Source organism: Chrysochloris asiatica, unplaced genomic scaffold (assembly GCF_000296735.1).
Source record: "Chrysochloris asiatica unplaced genomic scaffold, ChrAsi1.0 scaffold00046, whole genome shotgun sequence".
In the NCBI taxonomy this organism is placed as follows: Eukaryota; Metazoa; Chordata; class Mammalia; order Afrosoricida; family Chrysochloridae; genus Chrysochloris; species Chrysochloris asiatica.
In genome coordinates this window covers 429,273-449,066 of record NW_006408564.1, presented here as the reverse complement: position 1 = coordinate 449,066, position 19,794 = coordinate 429,273, and the positions used below count along the sequence as shown (strand labels likewise).

General features: G+C 39.3%; 1 protein-coding gene across 4 annotated transcripts in view; it reads right to left on the bottom strand.

The window, feature by feature from the left end:
• Positions 1 to 19,794, bottom strand: part of CACNA1D (calcium channel, voltage-dependent, L type, alpha 1D subunit) — a 452,582-nt gene that overhangs the window by 181,645 nt on the left and 251,143 nt on the right. For all 4 annotated transcript variants that reach the window (XM_006862051.1, XM_006862053.1, XM_006862050.1 and 1 more), the window contains exon 4: positions 4,118 to 4,257. In XM_006862051.1, coding sequence (XP_006862113.1) covers positions 4,118 to 4,257 — 140 coding nt within the window. The remainder of the gene's footprint in view (positions 1 to 4,117; positions 4,258 to 19,794) is intronic.

The window sequence follows — 19,794 nt, the reverse complement described above, 5'->3', positions numbered from 1 at the left end:
ATATATATATACATATATATATTGCTCTTGTTGGGTGAAGTTACTAAAAATGTCAACAAGGTCAAGTTGGTTGATGGTACTGTTCAAGTTTCCTGTATTCTTATAGATTTTTTTTTGGTCTACTCATTCTATCAAATAGAGAGGAGTGTTAAACTGTACAATGTCAAAAACTAACTTGTCACTGGGAGTGGTGGTAGAAGGAAAGATTGTTGATGTGTGCTGCTGAGTCAGTGTTGACACATGGTGACCCTGTATAGGGTTTCAGAGAATGGCTGGTGGGTTTAACAGGCTGACCTTTGTGGTTAGCAGTCCAGTACTGATTCTACAGCACCATGCCAGGGTTCAGTTGGGGAGGAAGAAAACAAAACAGATTTAGTATACAGGCCATCTAATTCACTGACCTATGCTGTAGGGGTTTTGTAATATGCATATTTAACTTATCACCGTCTACCTTCAAATACTATTTTTATTATTTTACCTACTATATAATAGCTTTCCAATAGTGTATAGCTATATTTTTACTCTTTTGCATATTGTCATATTTTACTTCTAGAGACCATAGTGTTGTTTTTGTTTTTGTTGTTGTTGTTTTGCTTTAAATCATCAAGTAAATTAAATTAAAGAGATTTTAGAATGAGAATAAAAGTTTTAATATTTACCCACAGTTTCATCCTTTTTGGCACTCTTTTCTTTTGTGTAGATCCAAATTTCTGTCTGGTATTATTTTCCTACTGATTGAAGAACTTCCTTTAACGTCTTGAGGTGCAGGTCTACTAGTGATGAATTCTCTCAGCACTGTTTGTCTGAAAAAGTTTTTATTGCGATTTCAATTTTGAAACATATTTTCACTAAGAATTCCAGGTTGACATTTTCCCCCATTTTTAAGACGTCTCTCTAGTGTCTTCTGACTTGCATAGTTGCTGACAAGGAAATCTACGATGTCTGTTTATCTCTGACTTTTTAAGATTTTCTCTTTATCTTTGGCTTTTAGCAATTTGGTTATGATGTGTCTTCATGTGGTTTCTTCATGTTTATTTTGCTTGGGCTTAGTTGAGCTTCATGGATTTGTGAATTTATATTTTTCATTACACTCAAATTTGGGGGATTGGTATTTCTTCAAAATCTTACTTCTGTCTCCCCTCTTCTCTCTGAGACTCCAAAAATGTTGCCCCACAGGCAGTGTTGTTAATTTTTTTCTCATTTATTATTCTTCCTGTTATTGTCATGTCTTCAAGTTCCCTGACTTTTAAAAAAAAAATAGTATTTAATCTACCATGACACCAACCCAGGGACTGTTTCCTTTCAGATACTGTAATTTTTAAATCTCCAAATTCCAGTAAGTTCTTCCATCTCTCTCATTATAGGCATGTTTCTCCTTAAATCCACAAACACATTTGTAATAGTTGTTTTAAAGTCTTGTAAAGTCCTTCTGTTAATTCCATTATCTGTCATTTTTTAGTCTACATCTACTGAAGGAATTTCCTCCTGACTATGGGTCATATTTCTTCACGTGTCTAGTAATTAGTGAATGGATGCTTGATACTATGAATACTATTTTGTTGAGTATCTGGATTTTGTTGTTTGTCTTCCTCTAACAAATGTTGACTTTTATTTTGGTTAGGTAGTTAAGTTACTTGTATATCAGCTTGATACTTTTCAGGCTTCTTTTCAAGTATTGTTAAGGAGGACGTAAGGTGTTCTTTACTCTAGCGTTATGGGTTCAGCAAACTTTTTCTATAAAGGGCCAGATAAGGATTTTAGGCTTTGTGTACCTAACGACTCAACTCCGCCACTGTGGCACAAGCATAGCAAGAGACTATCAAAAGGAGGAATGAGACTATGTTAACACAGAATTTTATTTACAAAAGGAGGTGGAAGGCTGGATTTGGCCCATTAGCTATAGTATGGCCTTAGTTTCCTGGTCCCTGCTCTAGAGTCTCTTTAGTCCTACTATTAAGATAGGGCCCTCTTGGGTCTCTACTGAAAGTCAAGTGTTCATTGAGGTCTTCCCACTCTTACTGGTTAGAACTTGAAAGTCTCACAGCCCTCTGTGAGCTCTGGTTATTATTAAGCTGTCTAGTTTTTCTTTTTCCCTCATAGTATTATTTGCCTAACCTCATAGACTAAACCTATGTAAGTGTAGCTCAGTCTTCAGCCGTAATCAAGGGGGCTGACCCCAAAGCATATTTAGGGACCCAATTTTCTACACCGCTCCTTCCTCTTCCGAAATCTGCTTCTCAACTTTCAGCTACCTCAGCCTTCTTGAACCATTGCCTCTGTCTCCTCAATTTAGTTTTTTTTTTCTCACTAAACTCTTCTTGGTTCTTCATTCTTGTGCTGTGCTCTAGTTTGCAGAGTGTTTCAGGCAGCAAGTTAAGGCAGTCATAAGGCGAAGGCAAAGGAAATGGAACTATGCATTTCCACCCTCTAGCTGAATAGATACAGCTAACAGGAGAGGTACAGCAAGATTATTGCGAAGTCAAGAGACCTGCCAAGCTCGTGTTCGCTATTCCAGGATGTTGTTGTTGTTGTTAAGTGCCGTCAAGTCGGTTACGACCCATAGCGACCCTGTACAGGGTTTCCGAGGCTGTAAATCTTTATGTGAGCAAAAAGCCTCATCTTTCTCCCGCGGAGCGGCTGGTAGTTTCGAACTGCTGATCTTGTGATTCACAGTCTAATTCGTAACCACTACGCTAACAGAGCTCCTTAGACTCTATCAAATACAGGAAGGTAGCTGAATGTGGCATATACGAGAACGCTTCAACAAGTTTGTGGGGAAATGGAAATTTTCCATGAACTTTTTGAAGCCCCCTCATATCTGCCACCTCTTCACTTTAGTTATACAATTTTTGCAATGTCCTGTGGTTTTTACAAAGCTACTCATTTTTTAGGAATCCTGGTGTGGCGCTGTAGTACAAGCACTGGACTTAGAACCATAAGGTCTGTGGTCCAAATCCACTAGCTGCTCCTTGGAAACCCTATAGAAGGTCACTATGAGTTGGAATCATAATGACGATACTTAACGACACTAACAATCTTTTATTTTAGTGTAATTACACCACTGTCTGGGCCCAAACTTTGGGTCCCATTTTAATTTCCTAGGTTGAAAGGGCAGGTCCAAAACTGACCCATTTCCCAATACCTAGAAGTATTAGTCTCGCTAGAAAAGTTAAAAGATTCATAATAAAACAATAATTCAAAGGAAAAATTACTTTGCTCAGTTGCTAAAGATTGTTGAACAATCATAGAGCTGAAGAAAGGGGCCATTTAACAATCTTTTCTACAGGAGCGAACATAATTTTAGGAGTCAACTATTTTACAACTGGGATAACTGAGACTCAGTAAAGAAATATAACTTATCTTCCTAAATAGGTATTTGGGCAAAATTCTTCGGATAGCATTCTTCTAACACTGATTCATTTTTCTCTTGCTGGCAGCATTTCCAAGTGTGGAAGAACCAGAACAACACAGGACACTATGTTTGATTTGAACGCTCTCCTTTAAATAAAAACTACTGGTGTCTTCTCCCATAACAGATTTTAGGGAGGCCAGCTTCTCTGCATTTTCCGGCTTATTTAGTTTCACGCCAGATATCTGACATTAGTTAAACGCTGTTTTTATTTAAAATAAAAGAGTACCATGCCAGAAAGTTTCCCACAAGTCAGCAGAAAAATGTATATCCTTGTTCAAAGAATGTTAAATGGCAAAGCGTCTCACTTCTATCTGCTATGAAAGCGTTAGTCTATTTATTTATCAATTATTTGCTTATTTAATTAATGCAATGGAGTACAAAGAATTAAGAGCGTTTGATTTTAATCATTTGCAGGGTTGGCCTATTTGTGGAGATCTGAGGCCTTGTAAGATGAACCCCCTTATATCTGGGGCTTAGGCTCCCTTTGCGTAGCATGTTATTGGAAAGGGGAGTAACAAAAATGAGAGACTTTCAAATAGTCTTTGCCCAGAGACTAACAGCAGCATCGCCGGTCATAAAAGAATGCCTGGCAGATTCTGGCAGCAATCAGTGGCATAAAAGAGCAGCCACACTCCCTGAAGGCTGTGTTCTGTTACCCACTCCCATTTTTCAAACAACCATTTCCCCCAAATAAAAGGGACTTACCCTACTATTACTATAACAAAATCCAATAAATTCCATCCATTCCTAACATAAGCATTAGGATGTAGCAATAATCCATACGCTATAATCTTCAAAAATGTCTCGACTGTAAAAATAATCAGGAAGGCATATTCTACTTTTTCCTGTGAAAAGAAACAAAGGGAAAAAGGGGGGGGGGGAGGAAAAAATAGGGATTAGAATCAGTATCTTAGAAATGTAAGCATTTCTCTTCAAGCGAAGCTTTATTATGAGAAATAGGACAATTACACCACACCTGGGTCAGAAAGGCATTTTTATTTTAACACTGAATTTCACATGAGCAACTAAATGTAAAACACTTCTCGTCCCAGGCTGCATGATTACATTTTGTCACATGCCCTAATGCGCATGCAATGATTCTACCTAGGGCACAATGGGCATATATCATATTTGCACACATTTGCAAAATGCAGCATGTTTTCCTCTTAAGATTGTCAGATTCCACTGGCAGCTTTGAACAGAAAGTCCTTTGGAAGAAATGAAGATACATCTGTTTGACCCTCCTTTCTTGCTCTTAGTTTTGCATCTGACTTCTAAGTCAGAGTCAGCTTTTGACAATGAGTAGCAAGGTGACCTTGGGCAAGTTCCTCCCCTCCTTTGGACCCAAGTTTCCTCATCTGCACAGTAAGAGGGCGGGTAACAATGTGGCAAACACACTGTCTGCTTTCTGCCATGAAGTCCACACTACTGATGTGTCATCATTTGTTTTCCCAAGGAGCCTCAGAATCCTAACATTCCCATCCAGCTGTGATTTTCACTGGATTGCCACAGATATGAGGTACTACACCTCCTAAGGCTAGATGAGTTTTAGAACCTCTCCAATGCCAACTCACTTGACTCGACAAACTGTGGACAACATATCAATGGGGTGTTCTAAACTTCTGTATTCTTTTCTTCATAAAGGTTTATTTTTAAAGTTTCAGTTTATAAAGGTTAAAAAGGTTTATACAGTTTCAGTTTCAATAGAAATATGGACTGACTCGGGTATGTATTATTCATTTTACAAGAGGGAGTCCCTGGCAAGAAGCTACTTAAGTAATAACTGAATGAAAAATCATCAGTAATAAAGTGCTCAATTAGTATTAATTCTACTCTGTAGATCTGAGTAAAGTTATTAATACCTTAGGGGACTGGAAGGCATAGAATTCACTTATTAAGATGCCTGGTGCAAGAGAGCAAATACATTTGGTTCTGGAAATACTTAATGAGCACCCCCCTTCTGCATGCCTACCACTATAGCAGGGACAGGATTAGAAAAAAGGCTCCACTATGGAACTTGCCCTTGAAAAGTTTGGTCTGGGGGACCAAGGAGTGTTTTGCTTATTCACACAAACAGCATCCTAAGAGTTTCAAGGAGTAACTGATAAACAGTGTCTTTAACCAAAGAAATGGTCCACTCCTCACCCTTTTCACAACTGGCTACAAAAAAAAAAACCTAAAAGCTGTATTACATGTACTGCTATTGGGGACCTATTTATTTTTATAAATGCAAATTTGTGAGTCTGTTAAAGTGAATTTGAGTTTCTGAAATGTTTTTTAATATTGTGTTTTCAGTGACAGTTTACACAGTAAATTAGATTCTCATTTGACAAGTGTGGCGCTGTGGGTTAATGCACCAGACTGCAAAGCCGTTTGAACTGCAAAGTCGGCGGTTCAAGCTCACCAGCTGCTCCTAGGAACCCCTATACAGGGTCGCTATGGGTCGGAACGGACTCAACGGCACTTAACAACCCAAATTGTTCAGTGACATCAGTTACATTTTCACTTGTCATTCTCTTTAATCGAGTTCTCATTCACTGTCATTTTTCTAGCCCTCTCATTTCCCAGCCCTCTTTTTTTTCAAACTCTACTATGAATTAGGTGAACGTTTTCACAGCAAATCAGTTTTTCACTCATACACATTTTTTTTGTTGTTATTGATTGCAATCCCCACTGTGCAATATCACTTACCCCACTTCCTCCCTGTTGTTTCCTGTTTTTATTTCTCCTCCTTTTCTTGACACTTCTAAACTGTGTCCTTGGGAAAATACTGTCCTTTTGATTTTATAGGAGATTTAGTCTAAGGAATGCCTACCTCCCTAGTGGTATTGTTCCCTTTATCACTTACCTACTGCCATTGAGTCAATTCTGACTCACAGCAACTTTGGATAGGGTTTCCAAGGCTATAAATCTTTACGGGAGCCTCATCTTTCTCCTGTGGAATAGCTGGTGGATTTGAACTTCTGACTTTGCAGTTAGCAGCCCAATGAGTAAGCTACTATGCCACGGGAGCAGAAAGCCTCATCATTCTCCTGCAGGGCAGCTGGTATTGATAATGTGCCGTGGAGTCAGTTCCAACTCATAACGACCCTTTATAGGGTTTCCAAGGCTGTGAATCTTTATGGGAGCAGAAAGTCTTATCTTTCTCCCGCACACCAGCTGGCAGTTTCGAACTAGTGACCTTGAGATTAGCAACCAGACATATAACCACTATGCTACCAGAGCAGGGCAGCTGGTGGGTTTTAACTGGAGACCTTGCAGTTAACAGTCCAGTACTTCTCCTACAGTGCTGTTTGACTGAAGACTGAGCTGTAAGAGTGTGTTCAGTTCCAAGCCCAAAGGGTGACTTAGGGCCACAGTCTCAGGGGTTCCACTTGTCTAACCAAACAGTAGGCCTGGTTTTTTCTAAAAAATGATTTTTGAGTTCTGTTTTACATTTTTCTCCCACTCTATCAAATTTAATCTTTTTCAGAACATATGGTAGCAGTAGCCAGGCACCATCTAGATATTCTGGTGTCAGGTTTGTGGAGACTAATTGATTCCAAGCGTCTTCAATTTTCATCCCTCTTCTTTCCTTCACATAGGGAGAGACCAATAGCTGCACCTTAGACAGCCTGCTCAAAGGCTTTCAAGATCCCAGTTGCTATTCACCAAAGAAGGATGTACAACATATGTTATGTCAATTGACTGTCATATACACCAAGACTATGTTTCTGAGTTTCCAGAAAAAAAAACAAAAATCATTTTTGACATATGCATCCTAGGATGGTTTCCACAGGCCTAAGCCTTGCAAAATTGTCACCTGATACTTGCTTCCAGTAGCTTGTAGTTGAATAGTGTCCCCCTCAAAATTCATATTACTTGGAACCTTAGAATGTGACCTTACTTGGAAATAGGATCTTTGCAAATGCAAATAAAGACTGAGACCAGATCATGCTGGACTAGAGTGAACCCTACATCAATTGAAAGTGTCCTTAAAAGAGGCAGAAAAGGCACACAAAGGTGGCAATTTAAGATGAAGGCAGAGATTGGAATGGTAGATCTATATGCTAAGGAATGCCAAGAATTGTCAGTCATCACGGAATTGATTCTCCTTCAAAGTCTCCAGAAGAAAACAATTTTGCCAATACCTGGGGCAGGAGGTGAAATAAATTTCAGCCTCCTTCCTGTGAGACAGTACCTCTTGTTTTATGAATCCAGTTTATAGTCATTTGTTGCAGCGACCCTAGGAATACAAGCCCCAGTACTCTTAACATTTAAGTATCAACTTAGCCCATGCCATTCCTAGGCTCCAGACTTCTGCTATGGAATTTCAGGCTGAACTTCCCATGTCTTACCACTATATCCTTCTACCACCAGGAGACCTAGCTAGCCACTGCTGTCTATCCCAGCCTCCACCTCTGTGCTCAAGACCCCTGCTCAAAAGGCCAATTCACGGCTTCCGACTCACCAGATCCCAAGGCTACCGTTATTCCTGTCATCTCTAAACTTGTTCTCCAGAGCTCCCTCTGAGCCTCTGAACACCAGCTTAGCTGTCTTTTGTGATGTGTGTCAGTGAGAGTCAGTGTATGGAGCTTCAAAAGTCTAGTCCAACTCCAACCGCTAAACTCTTGATTCCTTCAGACTACCAAACAGATCCTGGTCCCAGGCTGGCTCCTCCTCTACATCTCACTACCTTCATTCAGCTACAAAGATGCCCCTTAAACATACCACCACTCTCTTCAACCCATGTCAAATGCTCCCAGACCTACGAAAGTCCTCTGTTGAATATCGGTATTTCTTGTAAGCTACACAAGAGCAGGGACTTGTCTTCAGCCCACTGCTACATGCCCAGAGTTCTTCCATAGAGCAGTCACACAGTAAATACCGGTGGGATCCACACTCTGTGTGCCATCGGAAGAACAGGAACCAACTTCGATAGTGGATAGGCACAAGAGATCCAAGAGGGCTTCAACGAAGCACCGATGCTGTTGTTGTTGTTGTTATGTGCCATGGAGTCAGTTCCAACTCATAGCGACCCTGTACAGGGTTTCTGAGGCTGTAAATCTTTACGAGAGCTGAAAGCCTCATCTTTCTCCTGAAGAATAGCTGGTAGTTTCGAACTGCTGACTATGAGATTAGCAGCCTGATTCGTAACCACTACACTATCAGGAGAAGTACTGATAGTAACTTTAAAACTTCAAAGAAAAGCAAAAATCCCAGAAATTAGACCCTGATCATCAAATGTAGAGCACTGACATGTTTTTGAGACTCAGAGTTCTATGGGAACAAGATAAGCTAAAAACAGCACACTGATTTTACAGTTCCTCTTCCCTTTTTATCCTTTCTGCTTTATTTACCAGGACAGACAGAAAAGGGAAAAAAGGCTTTTGTTGCTATCAATATGCATGGCAGTTACATGCCTACGTCAAGACAGCACTATACTTCAGAGCAGAAAAACAAAGCAGAGAACAGAGAGTACACCTTCCAAACACAGATTGTTCTTCCTCTTTGGCTTTTATTTGTATGCAATTTGCTGCAACTATACAAGGGCCATTAGTGTAACTGAATTGTTTAGCGTGTTTTGTTTGTTTTATCCACCTCTCCCTAACTCTTTTTTCCCTTTCTTCTAAATAAAATTGGTTTCTCTTTCCAAAATTCTTAGTGAACCACTTAATAGAATTGACAAGACTTTGCTTTAATGTTGATTTTTTTTTTTATTACAGAGTCTACAATAATGGAAACTGAGCAGAGAGTAGATAACGCTACAATCCACAGTAGTTTTCCTAGAAAACAGTGTTGTCCCAATCCTACAATCAAAAAGGACAGCTAAAAAATTAGTATCCTTCACATTAAGCAACTATAGTATAAAAAAAGTACAAAACAACATAATAAAAGAAAAGAAAGGTAATGTTTTGCTTTACTGAAGGATTGCTTGAGACAAGAACATTTGGTTAGTAATTTGAAAAATAAGCCAACAAAAAGTCAAACTCCTAACTATGTGAGATGTGAATATATACCCAGCAGAAGGCAGATGAGCTATCAAATAGAGAATACACTGAATTGTGCAATCAAGGTAGACTAGGGCAAGGGCAGGGTGAAGGAATAGTATGTGTGGAGGAAAGGAAAACTAGAACCCCCCAAAACTGGACGTAAAATGATGTTGTCTCCTATATGAGGTCTGGGCAGTGTTCTGTACCTTAAAAGGCCCACCCCCAACACAACTTAGACACAAATAGGTTGAAAGTGAACACATGGGGAAAAAAATATTTCATATAGATAGTAACGAAAAGAGCTGATTTTCTAATCTCATTATCAAAGTAGAATTTAAGACAAAATTATTACAAAAAAGACAATTCAGCAAGAAGATTTAACAACCATAAGTATATATGCACCTAACATCAAAGCACCTAAATACATAAAGCAAACACCAACAGAATTGGAGGGAGGAATAGATAGTGCTACAATAATAGTCGGAGACTTCAATACACCGTTTTCACTACTGGACATCTAAAAGAAGATAAGAAGGAACAGAAGACCCAAATGACACTATAAAATAATTCGACTTAACAGGCATACAAGGGGACTTCAAAAAGTTCATGGAATAAAGGGATGAAAAAAATTTAACACAAACTTTTGAAGCCCCCTCATACATAAGATACTCAGCCCAAAGACAGCACAATATACTTTCTACTCCAGAGCACATGGATCATTCTCCAGGATATTGCACATGTTAAGTGACAAAGTAAGTCTCAATAAATTCTAAAAGAGTGAAATCATACAAAGTATATACTAGGAATTTTCTCTGACCACAATAGAGTAAAGCTAGAAATCAGTAATAGAAAAAGAAACTAGAAATCACACAAATATATGGAAATTAAATAATACAATTAAACTATGAATGGATCATTATGAAGAAATCAAAATAGAAATATCAAATATTTAAAGTCAAATGAAAATAAAGCCCAACATACAAAAAGTTATGAAATATAGTGAAGATAGTACACAGAAGGAAACCTATACCAGTAAATGCCTATAAGACAAAAGAAGGTCTGAAATCAACAAAACTCAACAACTTCAGGAACTAGAAAGAGAAAATTACACCTAAATCTAACAGAAGAAAGGAAATAGCAAACATCAGAGTATAAATAAAGAAAATCAGTAAACAAAAATCATTTAGAGAATCAACAAATCTAGAAGGTGTTTCTTTGAAAAGATCAGTAACACTGCCACACCTTCAGCTATACTGACAAAGAGAAAAAAGATAAAATGATGCAAACAACTAAAATAAGAACTGAAAGAGGTGACATTACAAATGACCTGACAGAAATAAAGAGAATTATGACAGAATATTATGGACAACTGCATGACAAATAATTTAATAACCCAGATAAATGAACAAATTCTTAGAAGCACACAACCTACCCAAACTGACTCAAGAAGGAAGAGAAACTTGCAGTAGATCCATAACAAATGAAGAGATTGGGTCAGTGATCAAAAATTTCCCAAAGATAAAAAAAGTCCTCGACCAGATAGCTACATTTAATGAAGAACAGATAATAGTCTTTTTGAAGTACTTCAAAAGATAAAGATGGAATACTCCGTAATTTATTCTATGAAATAAATATAACCATGATACCAAAACCAGAAAGATATTCACATGAAACCTACAGATAAATATTCCTTAAGAACATAGATGAAAAATCCTGAACAAAATACAAGTGAGATTTATTCAAGAAATGCAGGAATATTTCAACATTAAAAAGTATGCCAATGGAATTCACTACATCACTAGAACAAAGGGAAAGGACTACAGAAAGCAGAAAAACCATCTGATAAAATAAAACACCTTCTTAATGAAAAACCACAAGAAAAATAGAAGAGAAATTCCTAAATTTAATTCAATTTGATTGAAAAGCCAACAGCCAAGAGTATACTTAATGGAGAAAGACTGAGAGCTTTTATGATGAAACTAGGAACAAGAGAAGGATGCCCACCCTCACTACTCCTATTCAAACTTGTATTAGAAGTCCTAGCCAGAGCGATAAGACAAGAGACAGAAATAAAAGGTATCCAGAACTCTGGTAGCGAAGTGGTTATGAGTCAGGCTGCTAACCTCAAAGTCAGCAGTTCGAAACTACCAATTGTTCCATAGGACAAAGATGAGGCTTTCTGCTTTCATAAAGATTTACAGCCTCCAAAACCCTTTGAGTTGGAATGAACTCCACAGCACATAACCACCACTGCCAAACTGGAAAGGAAGTAAAATTATTTCCATTATCGGTGGCAAGATTCTGTATATAAAAAAGTCCAAAGAATCCAAAAGAAAACTTCCAGAGCTAAAAGGAATTTAGCAAAGCTGAAGGGTTGAAGGTGAACAAACGAGAAATCAGTTGGGTTTTTATACACTAACAATGAGAATCCAGAGGGGAAGTTAGGGAAACAATTCCATTTACAGTAACATCAAGAAAACAGCTAGGAATAAATTAAACCAAGAATATGTAAAAGTTAATGTTGCTGTTAAATGCCATCAAGTCAGTTCAAAGTTCAAGTTGGTTGAAACCCTGTACAGGGTTTCCGAGGCTGTAAATCTTTGTGGGGGCAGAAAGCCTCATCTTTCTCCTGTGGAGCAACTGGTGGGCTTGAATCACTGACCCCACTGTGATTTGAGTCTAGTGCTTATCCTACAAGCTACCACACTCCCATTAATACTTATATAATGAACATTATAAAACACTGATGAAAGAGATTAAATAAGACTTAAATACATGGAACAACTGTTCCATGTTCATGGTCATAGCTCCAATGCAATCCCAATCAAAATTCTAACAGCCTTCTTTACAGAAATGAAAAAACGAATCCTCAGCTTCATATGGAATGGCAAGAGGTCACAAACAGCTTAAAATAACGTTGAAAGAGAAGAACAAAGGAGGAAGCCTTGCAATTCCCGAGTTTAAAACATATTATATAGCTACAGCAATCAAAATAGCCTGGTACTCATATAACAACGAACCCATAGTTTAGTAGGTTACAATTAAGAGCCCAGAAATAATCTCACACATCTATGGCCAATTGATTTTGATCATTTAAAATCAATGGCAATTGATTTTAAATTCATTCAATGGAGAAAGAAGAGTCTCTTCAATCAATGGTGTTGGGAAAATTGGATTTCCACAACCAGAAAAATTAAATAGAATCCATGCCTCACATCATACATAAAAGCAAATTCAAAATGGACTAAGGGTCTAAATGTGTAAACTAAAACCATATAATTCTTAGAAGAACAAGCAGGGGCAATGATGTCAGGCCTATCTTTTAACTATGGATTTTCTAATATAACAACAAAAAGAAAAAATAAAGGGACCTCAAAAAAAGAAAAACTTTTGTTCATCAAAATAGTGACAAGACAAGATATCAACTAGAATATTATTTTTTGAAACCATATATCCATAAGAATCTAAATACCAAATTATATACAAAACTTTAACAACTTCAAAAAGACAACCTAATCATAAAATGGAAAAACAACTTAAATACACATTTCACTAAAGAAGACATTCAAATGGGCCTCAAAAAATAAAAAGTTTCTCAGTATCAATAGCCATCAGACAGGTGCAAATCAAAATTAAAATGAGATACTATTTCACTCCTACTAGACTAAGACTTTTTTTTTTTAAAAGTAAACAAAAATATTGGTGAGGATATGGAGAAATTGAAGCCCTTAGCCTCTGCTAGTAGAGAAGCAAAATGGTATAACTGATGTGCAAACAGTGTGGAAATAAAATTATATAAAAAAATTATTACTTGTCAGAAAGAGACTGTGGAGTTAGCTGAGACTATGGCCCTCAGCCACCCTTCAGGTCTGGAATAGAATTCACCTTCATGGCCCAATTTTCAACCAAGCACTGGATAGGTATAGGGGGGAACAACAACCCTAGTGAGGTATGCTCACCATGGAATAGTAAACCATTTACGATCCAAAGGGCAACATATGCCTGGGGGTCAAGGTTCAGAGGGGTTAGGACTAGAGGGTGGAACGGAAATAAGAACCACAGGGAGGAAGTGGGATAACTGTTATCACATGGAGGGAACTGCAAACATTTACAGGAAACAAAATATGTGGTTTGTTTTGTAAACCTTCACTCAATTCACAGTAAAAAGTTTCAAAAAAAAAAAAAAGTTTGCTTTGTAAACCTTCACTCAATTCACAGGAAAAAGTTTCAAAAACAAAACCCAAAACAGTGTGGAGGTTCATCAAAATACTAAACCAAGAACTACCATGTGACCCAGCAATTCCAGTCCAAGATATATACCCAGGAGACTTGAAAAGAAACTCAAGGAGCTACTGTATTTGTACACTAGTGTTCACTGCAGCATTATCACAATGGTCAAAAGGTGGAAAAAGTCTAACTGCCCATCAACAGATTAATAAACAAAATGTAGTACATATACACATGGAATACTACTCAGCCTCTAGGCAAAATGAAGCCTTGATTATGGTACAGTATAATGGAGCTTGAAGATATTGTGCTGCATTAAACTGGTCAATCACCAAGGACAAATGTTGTATGACCTCATAACAAAAGACAAGAACTGATATCTGTATGAGGGGGCTTCAAAAAAGCTCATGGAAAAACTCTATTATCTTTTAACTCAAATAATTTAACAATAAACCAAAGTATATTTGTGGTTACCAGGAGTGGAAGGGTAAAGGAAGAGAGGGAGCAATTGCTTACGGAATACTGAGTTTTGATTTATGGTGATAGAAAAACTGCATTGATTACGGGGAAGGTTGCACAGGTGATTAACTGCTGTCAATAAGCTATACACCTGTAAAAAGTTGAATTGGCAAAAATTGTGTGGTAGAGACATTTGTAACAACAAATGTAGTTGCTGAGGCTGCTGTGTACAATGAAATAGCTCACAGGACTTAGTTCCTTGGTTTGGAGGTTTAGGGTCATAGCTTCATGGGGCATCCTAGTTAACTGGCCTTATCACATGTTCAGTAATATTGGCACATAAATTGGTCCTGCCTGGAGCACAGAGAAAGGAGAGTCAGTAACAGAGGGAAGATACAGAACGTGAGGCTAACTGCCTTCATGAACAACTATCTCCTTTGCCAGGAGACCAAAACCGGATAGTGCCCAGCTACCCTTAGTGAATATTTAGATCAAAATTGTGTAGAAGAATCATGATTAAAAGGGGGACATGCAGAACATAATTTCCAAAATCTTATGAAATCTAGACTTTCTGGAGCCATCGAGACTGAATGCACCCTAAAATTATTACCTTTAACCTTTAAACCTTAAACCAAAAATATTCCCTTTAGTCTTCTGAAAACCAAAAAACAGATTAGCTAGTAACGAATGTCTGCCTTGAGTACGGTGCTCTTTTAAGATCTACCTGTATGGAATCAAATTGACAACCGGAACTCGTTTATACAGGAACCTTAGGAGATGTGAGTTTATGTTAATGGGGGAGGAGCACTCAGAAAAGGAGGGTGAGAATTTTTACACAACATAAAGAATTGTTCATGTAGAAACTGTTGAATTGTGTGTGTTCTGCTGTGTATATTCTTAACAACAACAACAAAAATGAATTCTATATTTTTCTAAGTCCTATTCTCAAACATTCTTTGATGGTTTCCAGGGCTGGGAGAGAAGGAGGACGAATTCACTGGCTAGAGAGTTGTTGTTGTTAAATCAGTTCTAACCTACAATGACCCTGTATAGGGTTTCTGAGGAGCGGCTGGTGAGCTTGAACTGCCGACCTTGTGGATCAAACCAACTTTGCAACCCAGTGGATTAACCCACAATACCACACATGTGTTAACTTTGGCTAAGGGTAAGGCAATATACAGTAAGGGGAAGTTAGCAGAAGAATGATGAAGAAAAGGGAAGACACCAAGAGTTTAAGAGTTAAAGGGAACAGGGGTAAATACTGTTATGTTTAGAACCCTGCAATAACAATGATCTGCTGGTAGATACAGGGATAGATACAGAGGCTGAGTTAGTGTGGGAGGGCGAGTGGGAGCACATCTGTAAACAACTCAAGGTTTGACAGAGGCTATCTGTACACAGGTATGTACCTTGGCTGCAAACATATCCATGAATGCGGTGGAGCAAACAGAGGACAAAAAGTACCTTATACTTCTTCATAGCTCTTATTCACAATGGAAATGTAAAATTTTTAATTACATCTTTAATATTACTATCCTTCCCCAAATGATCATTTCTACACCACAGTATTCTTTGTGTTTCTAAGGCGTGTCACAAAAAAAATTGTTGTTGTTAAGTGCCATCAAGTTGGTTCCAACCCATAGCGACCCTGTAGAGGGTTTCCAAGAAGCAGCTGGTGACCTTGAACCATTAACCCACAGCACCACACCAGGACTCCTTGGATGCTCAATATTTATAAATGAGTAAATAAATGTACAAAATAAGAGTTTTTGATCAACATTGTCCTATGTCCCTTCCTGCTAAGAATCTCTGTTCCAGGAAAACATCCATGATTAAATGTCAGGAAAAAGTCTCCCAACATAGCCATCCAGCTCTCTTTAACTCTGACATTCCTGACTCAGAAGGCGGGGCAGGGGTTCTTTCCATCAGAGGAGCGCACACAAAGGCAAATTGTTCAAGGGTGGCAAGAGGTGTCTAGTGGCTAGAGCACAGGTGTGAAGAGTAGACAGGAAAGGGAAGCTTAAGAGGCAGATTACAAGGAGACCAAGAATGGCTACAATGATAGACTATGAAACTTGGTCTCCATTTTTCATCTGTGCATTGAGAAGACTGGCCCAGATGATCATACAGCTGTATAACCCCAGTTTGCAATAATCTGCTGAGCAAAGTCCAAACACAGACTTAATGGTGCGGTTCTGTGAGGGCCCTAAGACCCCCAGGGACGACAGCAACCAAGAGAAGCAAGGGGCCAGAACAGCCACTGTTTTTCCAAGAGTCTGGGTCACTTGAGGTTGCCAGGGCACATCCAGAACAGTTTTGCTGAGGGGTCGTCTCATTCGCTGCCTTACACATTTAAAGAGGCCTCAGGAAACTCCAATGCTACTATTCCACAGTTTTGATAAGCTGATTCAACTTTTACTAAAAATCTCTGGTGGGTGACCCACAAGAGGGTGACCGCAAGCAGGCCTGGTCTCAGAGCTGTCTAGATATGAAGAGGGGTATGTGTTTCTCTGTAGGTAATAATGAAATACATACCTAGAGGGCCTCCAACTAGTAGTTTTATGCCACATTTCATGAAGAAACAAACTACAATAATCAGTTTGCTTTCATATTTATTCACCTTTGATTTAGAAGGACAGATTTAAATAGCATTCATGTCCCTTGAGTCTAAGTCTCGTCTCTACATCTGAGTTACCTTGGCTAAGTCATTGATCTCTTCTAATTTGTGGTGCTGTAGGATAAGCACTAGACCATAAGGCAAGTTTGAACTACAAGTCCGGTGATTCAGACTCACCAGTCGCTCCTCAGAAACCCTTCACAGGGTCATCATGAGTAAGAATTGACTGGATGGCACTTAACAACAAGCTATTTAACATCATTCTCTAGCAAACAGGGACCATCATCCTTGTCTTGTCTACCCAGACTAGTAACCATCAGATTAAGTAAAGGTAGGGAGAAACACTGCAAACGTTCGTGGTTTTCACAATCCAAGGATCACCAAGGCAGCAGGAAGACTCACCTAGAAGGAAGATGTAGATAAGACAGTTCTCCCGGGACCTGAGAAGCATAAAGCAGCTTCTTCTCCCTGGTGACAGAGTCCTAATAGGAGGTTTCTCCTGAGATCCCATAATAGTAGTCGAGTGACCCAGTGATCACCCAGGACACTGTCCAGTATGTACCCAGAGATGACAAAAGGCGGAGAGCAGTAGAAGTGGTCTAGCTGACTGCTCTATGAAGCCAATCCACGTATGAGGGGCTGCATCAGACCTAGACCTGGGGCTGAAAAACTGAAAGGAAACTCTCCCTGCTTTGATCCACAAAACAGCCTCTGCATGTTGTCTCCTTGCTCTTAAGCAGATCAGAGTCAGCTGCTGCATTGCTGCCAAGGTTAAAGAAGTCAGCTTGGTAAAATGAGCAGCTGGGGCTTTTGTTTGCCAGCAAAACTCCCAAGGTAATAGCACCCCGAGTTTCCTCCATTAACTGTTCCTTTCCCACTTCTGGACTAGGGTGCTAGATGAGACAGAATGTGGTCCAGCTTACTGGTTCAGGGATAGGCATATGACCTAATCCAGCAGGTCCAATTAGAACTAATCCTGGGATTTTCACTTCAGCAACAAGGCAGGAAGTTCTGTCACTGGCTGGATTTAGCTCTGAGCAAGGCTTATAAAACTGGAGTTGCAGGGGGATGAGGGGGATGAGGGGTGGAGAGGAAGACCAACACCAAGAAAAGCCAAGGCAAAAAAATAGGGAGACAGAGAGAGTCCGACAGACAGAAACTCAAAATAGTATTGGCAAGCACCTGGACCTGATATCACTATATGAGCCCCTGCATCAAACTGAGCTTACAGACAAAATCTTCGCCCACCCTTGGGCTTTTCAGTTATAAAAGCCAATAGATTAAAATAAGGCAGTTTAGGTTGGGTTTTCATTCAGCTGCAACCAAAAGAGTCCTGGCACATCCTAGGCCAGCAGGATCATGCCGGTTTTCCAAAAAGTTGAAGCGTCTGAGAGGATCTTCTGTAGCCCCTCATTTCTCAAAGGATTCAACGTCCTTAATCACACCCTGTGACCCACAGGTTCAATGATCGTACTCTATACAGAGGACCTGTAAGCCATGCCAGTCATGGCCTCTGGAAATTCATCTAAGTCCAGCTTTCCAAATGTATTCCTACAGTCTTGTCCAATCTTGGTTGACTTGATGCCTCAGACTTGCCTTGCTCTTCTAATGGATTCTGAATTCTCTTAGGTGCGTTCTTCAGTTAGCAGCCATCCACTTCTTCACCCAACTTAACCTCTAATGCACTGCCCATTTTTATCCCATCTTGTTTGGCAACTTAGGCACCCTATTACAATTTAATTCAGTAACTGGATACCTACACTGTGTACCAAGCACAGTCCTAAGTATCTCCTATGAGTAAGTCAGAGACAGAGAAACTAATTGTGCCCAGAGCACGTAGGAAAGCATTTTTAAAAGCATAAGACTATATCATGTCTACATTTCTCCTGGCATTCCCAAGCACCCCTATAATCGGTCTACCAAACCATGTTATGGCCCCATCGTGTACAGGACCTCTGCCCTTCCTCCTCCACATCTCCCTCTGTTCCCACAATGCCCCAATGTATTGCATCATACTTATTGGAATCTGTGGTATTTGTGATAGTTCTTCAGCATGATTGAAAGCACTTCTCTCTGTTCCTTTAAATCCTGCTCAACCCTTTAAGAGACATTCATTTACTCTGATCACTATTGTTAAGTGCCGTGGAGTCGGTTCCAACCCATAGCAATTGTGTATAGGGTTTCCAAGCAGCAGCTGGTGAGCTTGAACCACAGACGTTGCAGTTCAAACCAACTGTGCAGTCCAGCGCTTTAAACCACAGCACCACACCAGGATGACTTGATTTCTATTAGGCCTCCTCTTTTGAAAGCCTAAGGAGCCATCGTGGTGAAGTAGTTATGCACTCGGCTGGTAACCAAAAGCCCAGCAGTTTAAACCAACCAGCCACTCCACAGGAGAAAGATGTAGCAATTTGTTTCTGTAAAGACTGTTGTTGTTGTTATGTGCCGTGGAGTCGATTCCGACTCATAGCGACCCTATACAGGGTTTCCGAGGCTGTAAATCTTTATGGGAGCAGAACACTTCATCTTTCGCCCGAGGAACAGCTGGTACTTTCAAACTGCTGACCCTGAGGTTCACAGCCTGTTTCGTAACCACTCCGCTACAAAGACTACAGCCTTGGCAGTTCTACTTTGTCCTACAGGATCCCTTTGAGCCTGAATCAACTCAACAGCTCTGGGTTGTTTATGGGCTTGGAAAGCCTGACGTATGTATAAAGATAAACAAGTGACCACCAGAAGCTTGTTACTTCTGCTCTCCATTATCCCTGTAGCTGACATCACTCACCAGCCATCTCAAGTAGCTTTTTTCCACTGTGACCTAAAGCAATGTCACATGATGCCCTAGTTACATATCGCCCAAGGGTGGAAGTTGGTGTGTGCGCTAAGGTAGTTTGCTATCCCAAAGTCAAAAGTTTTAACATATGTTTTAGTTTTTGATAATAAAAGTAAATCATATCAACAAACATTTGTAGAGCACTAACTATGTATAAAGCTGTGGAAAAAAATAGGAGAAGAACAAGGCAATGTCTCTATTTTCAATAGCTACTGTACTACTTGAAAAGATTAACTTGTTGATATGTTGACTTGTATTATTTTTAAACTGTCAG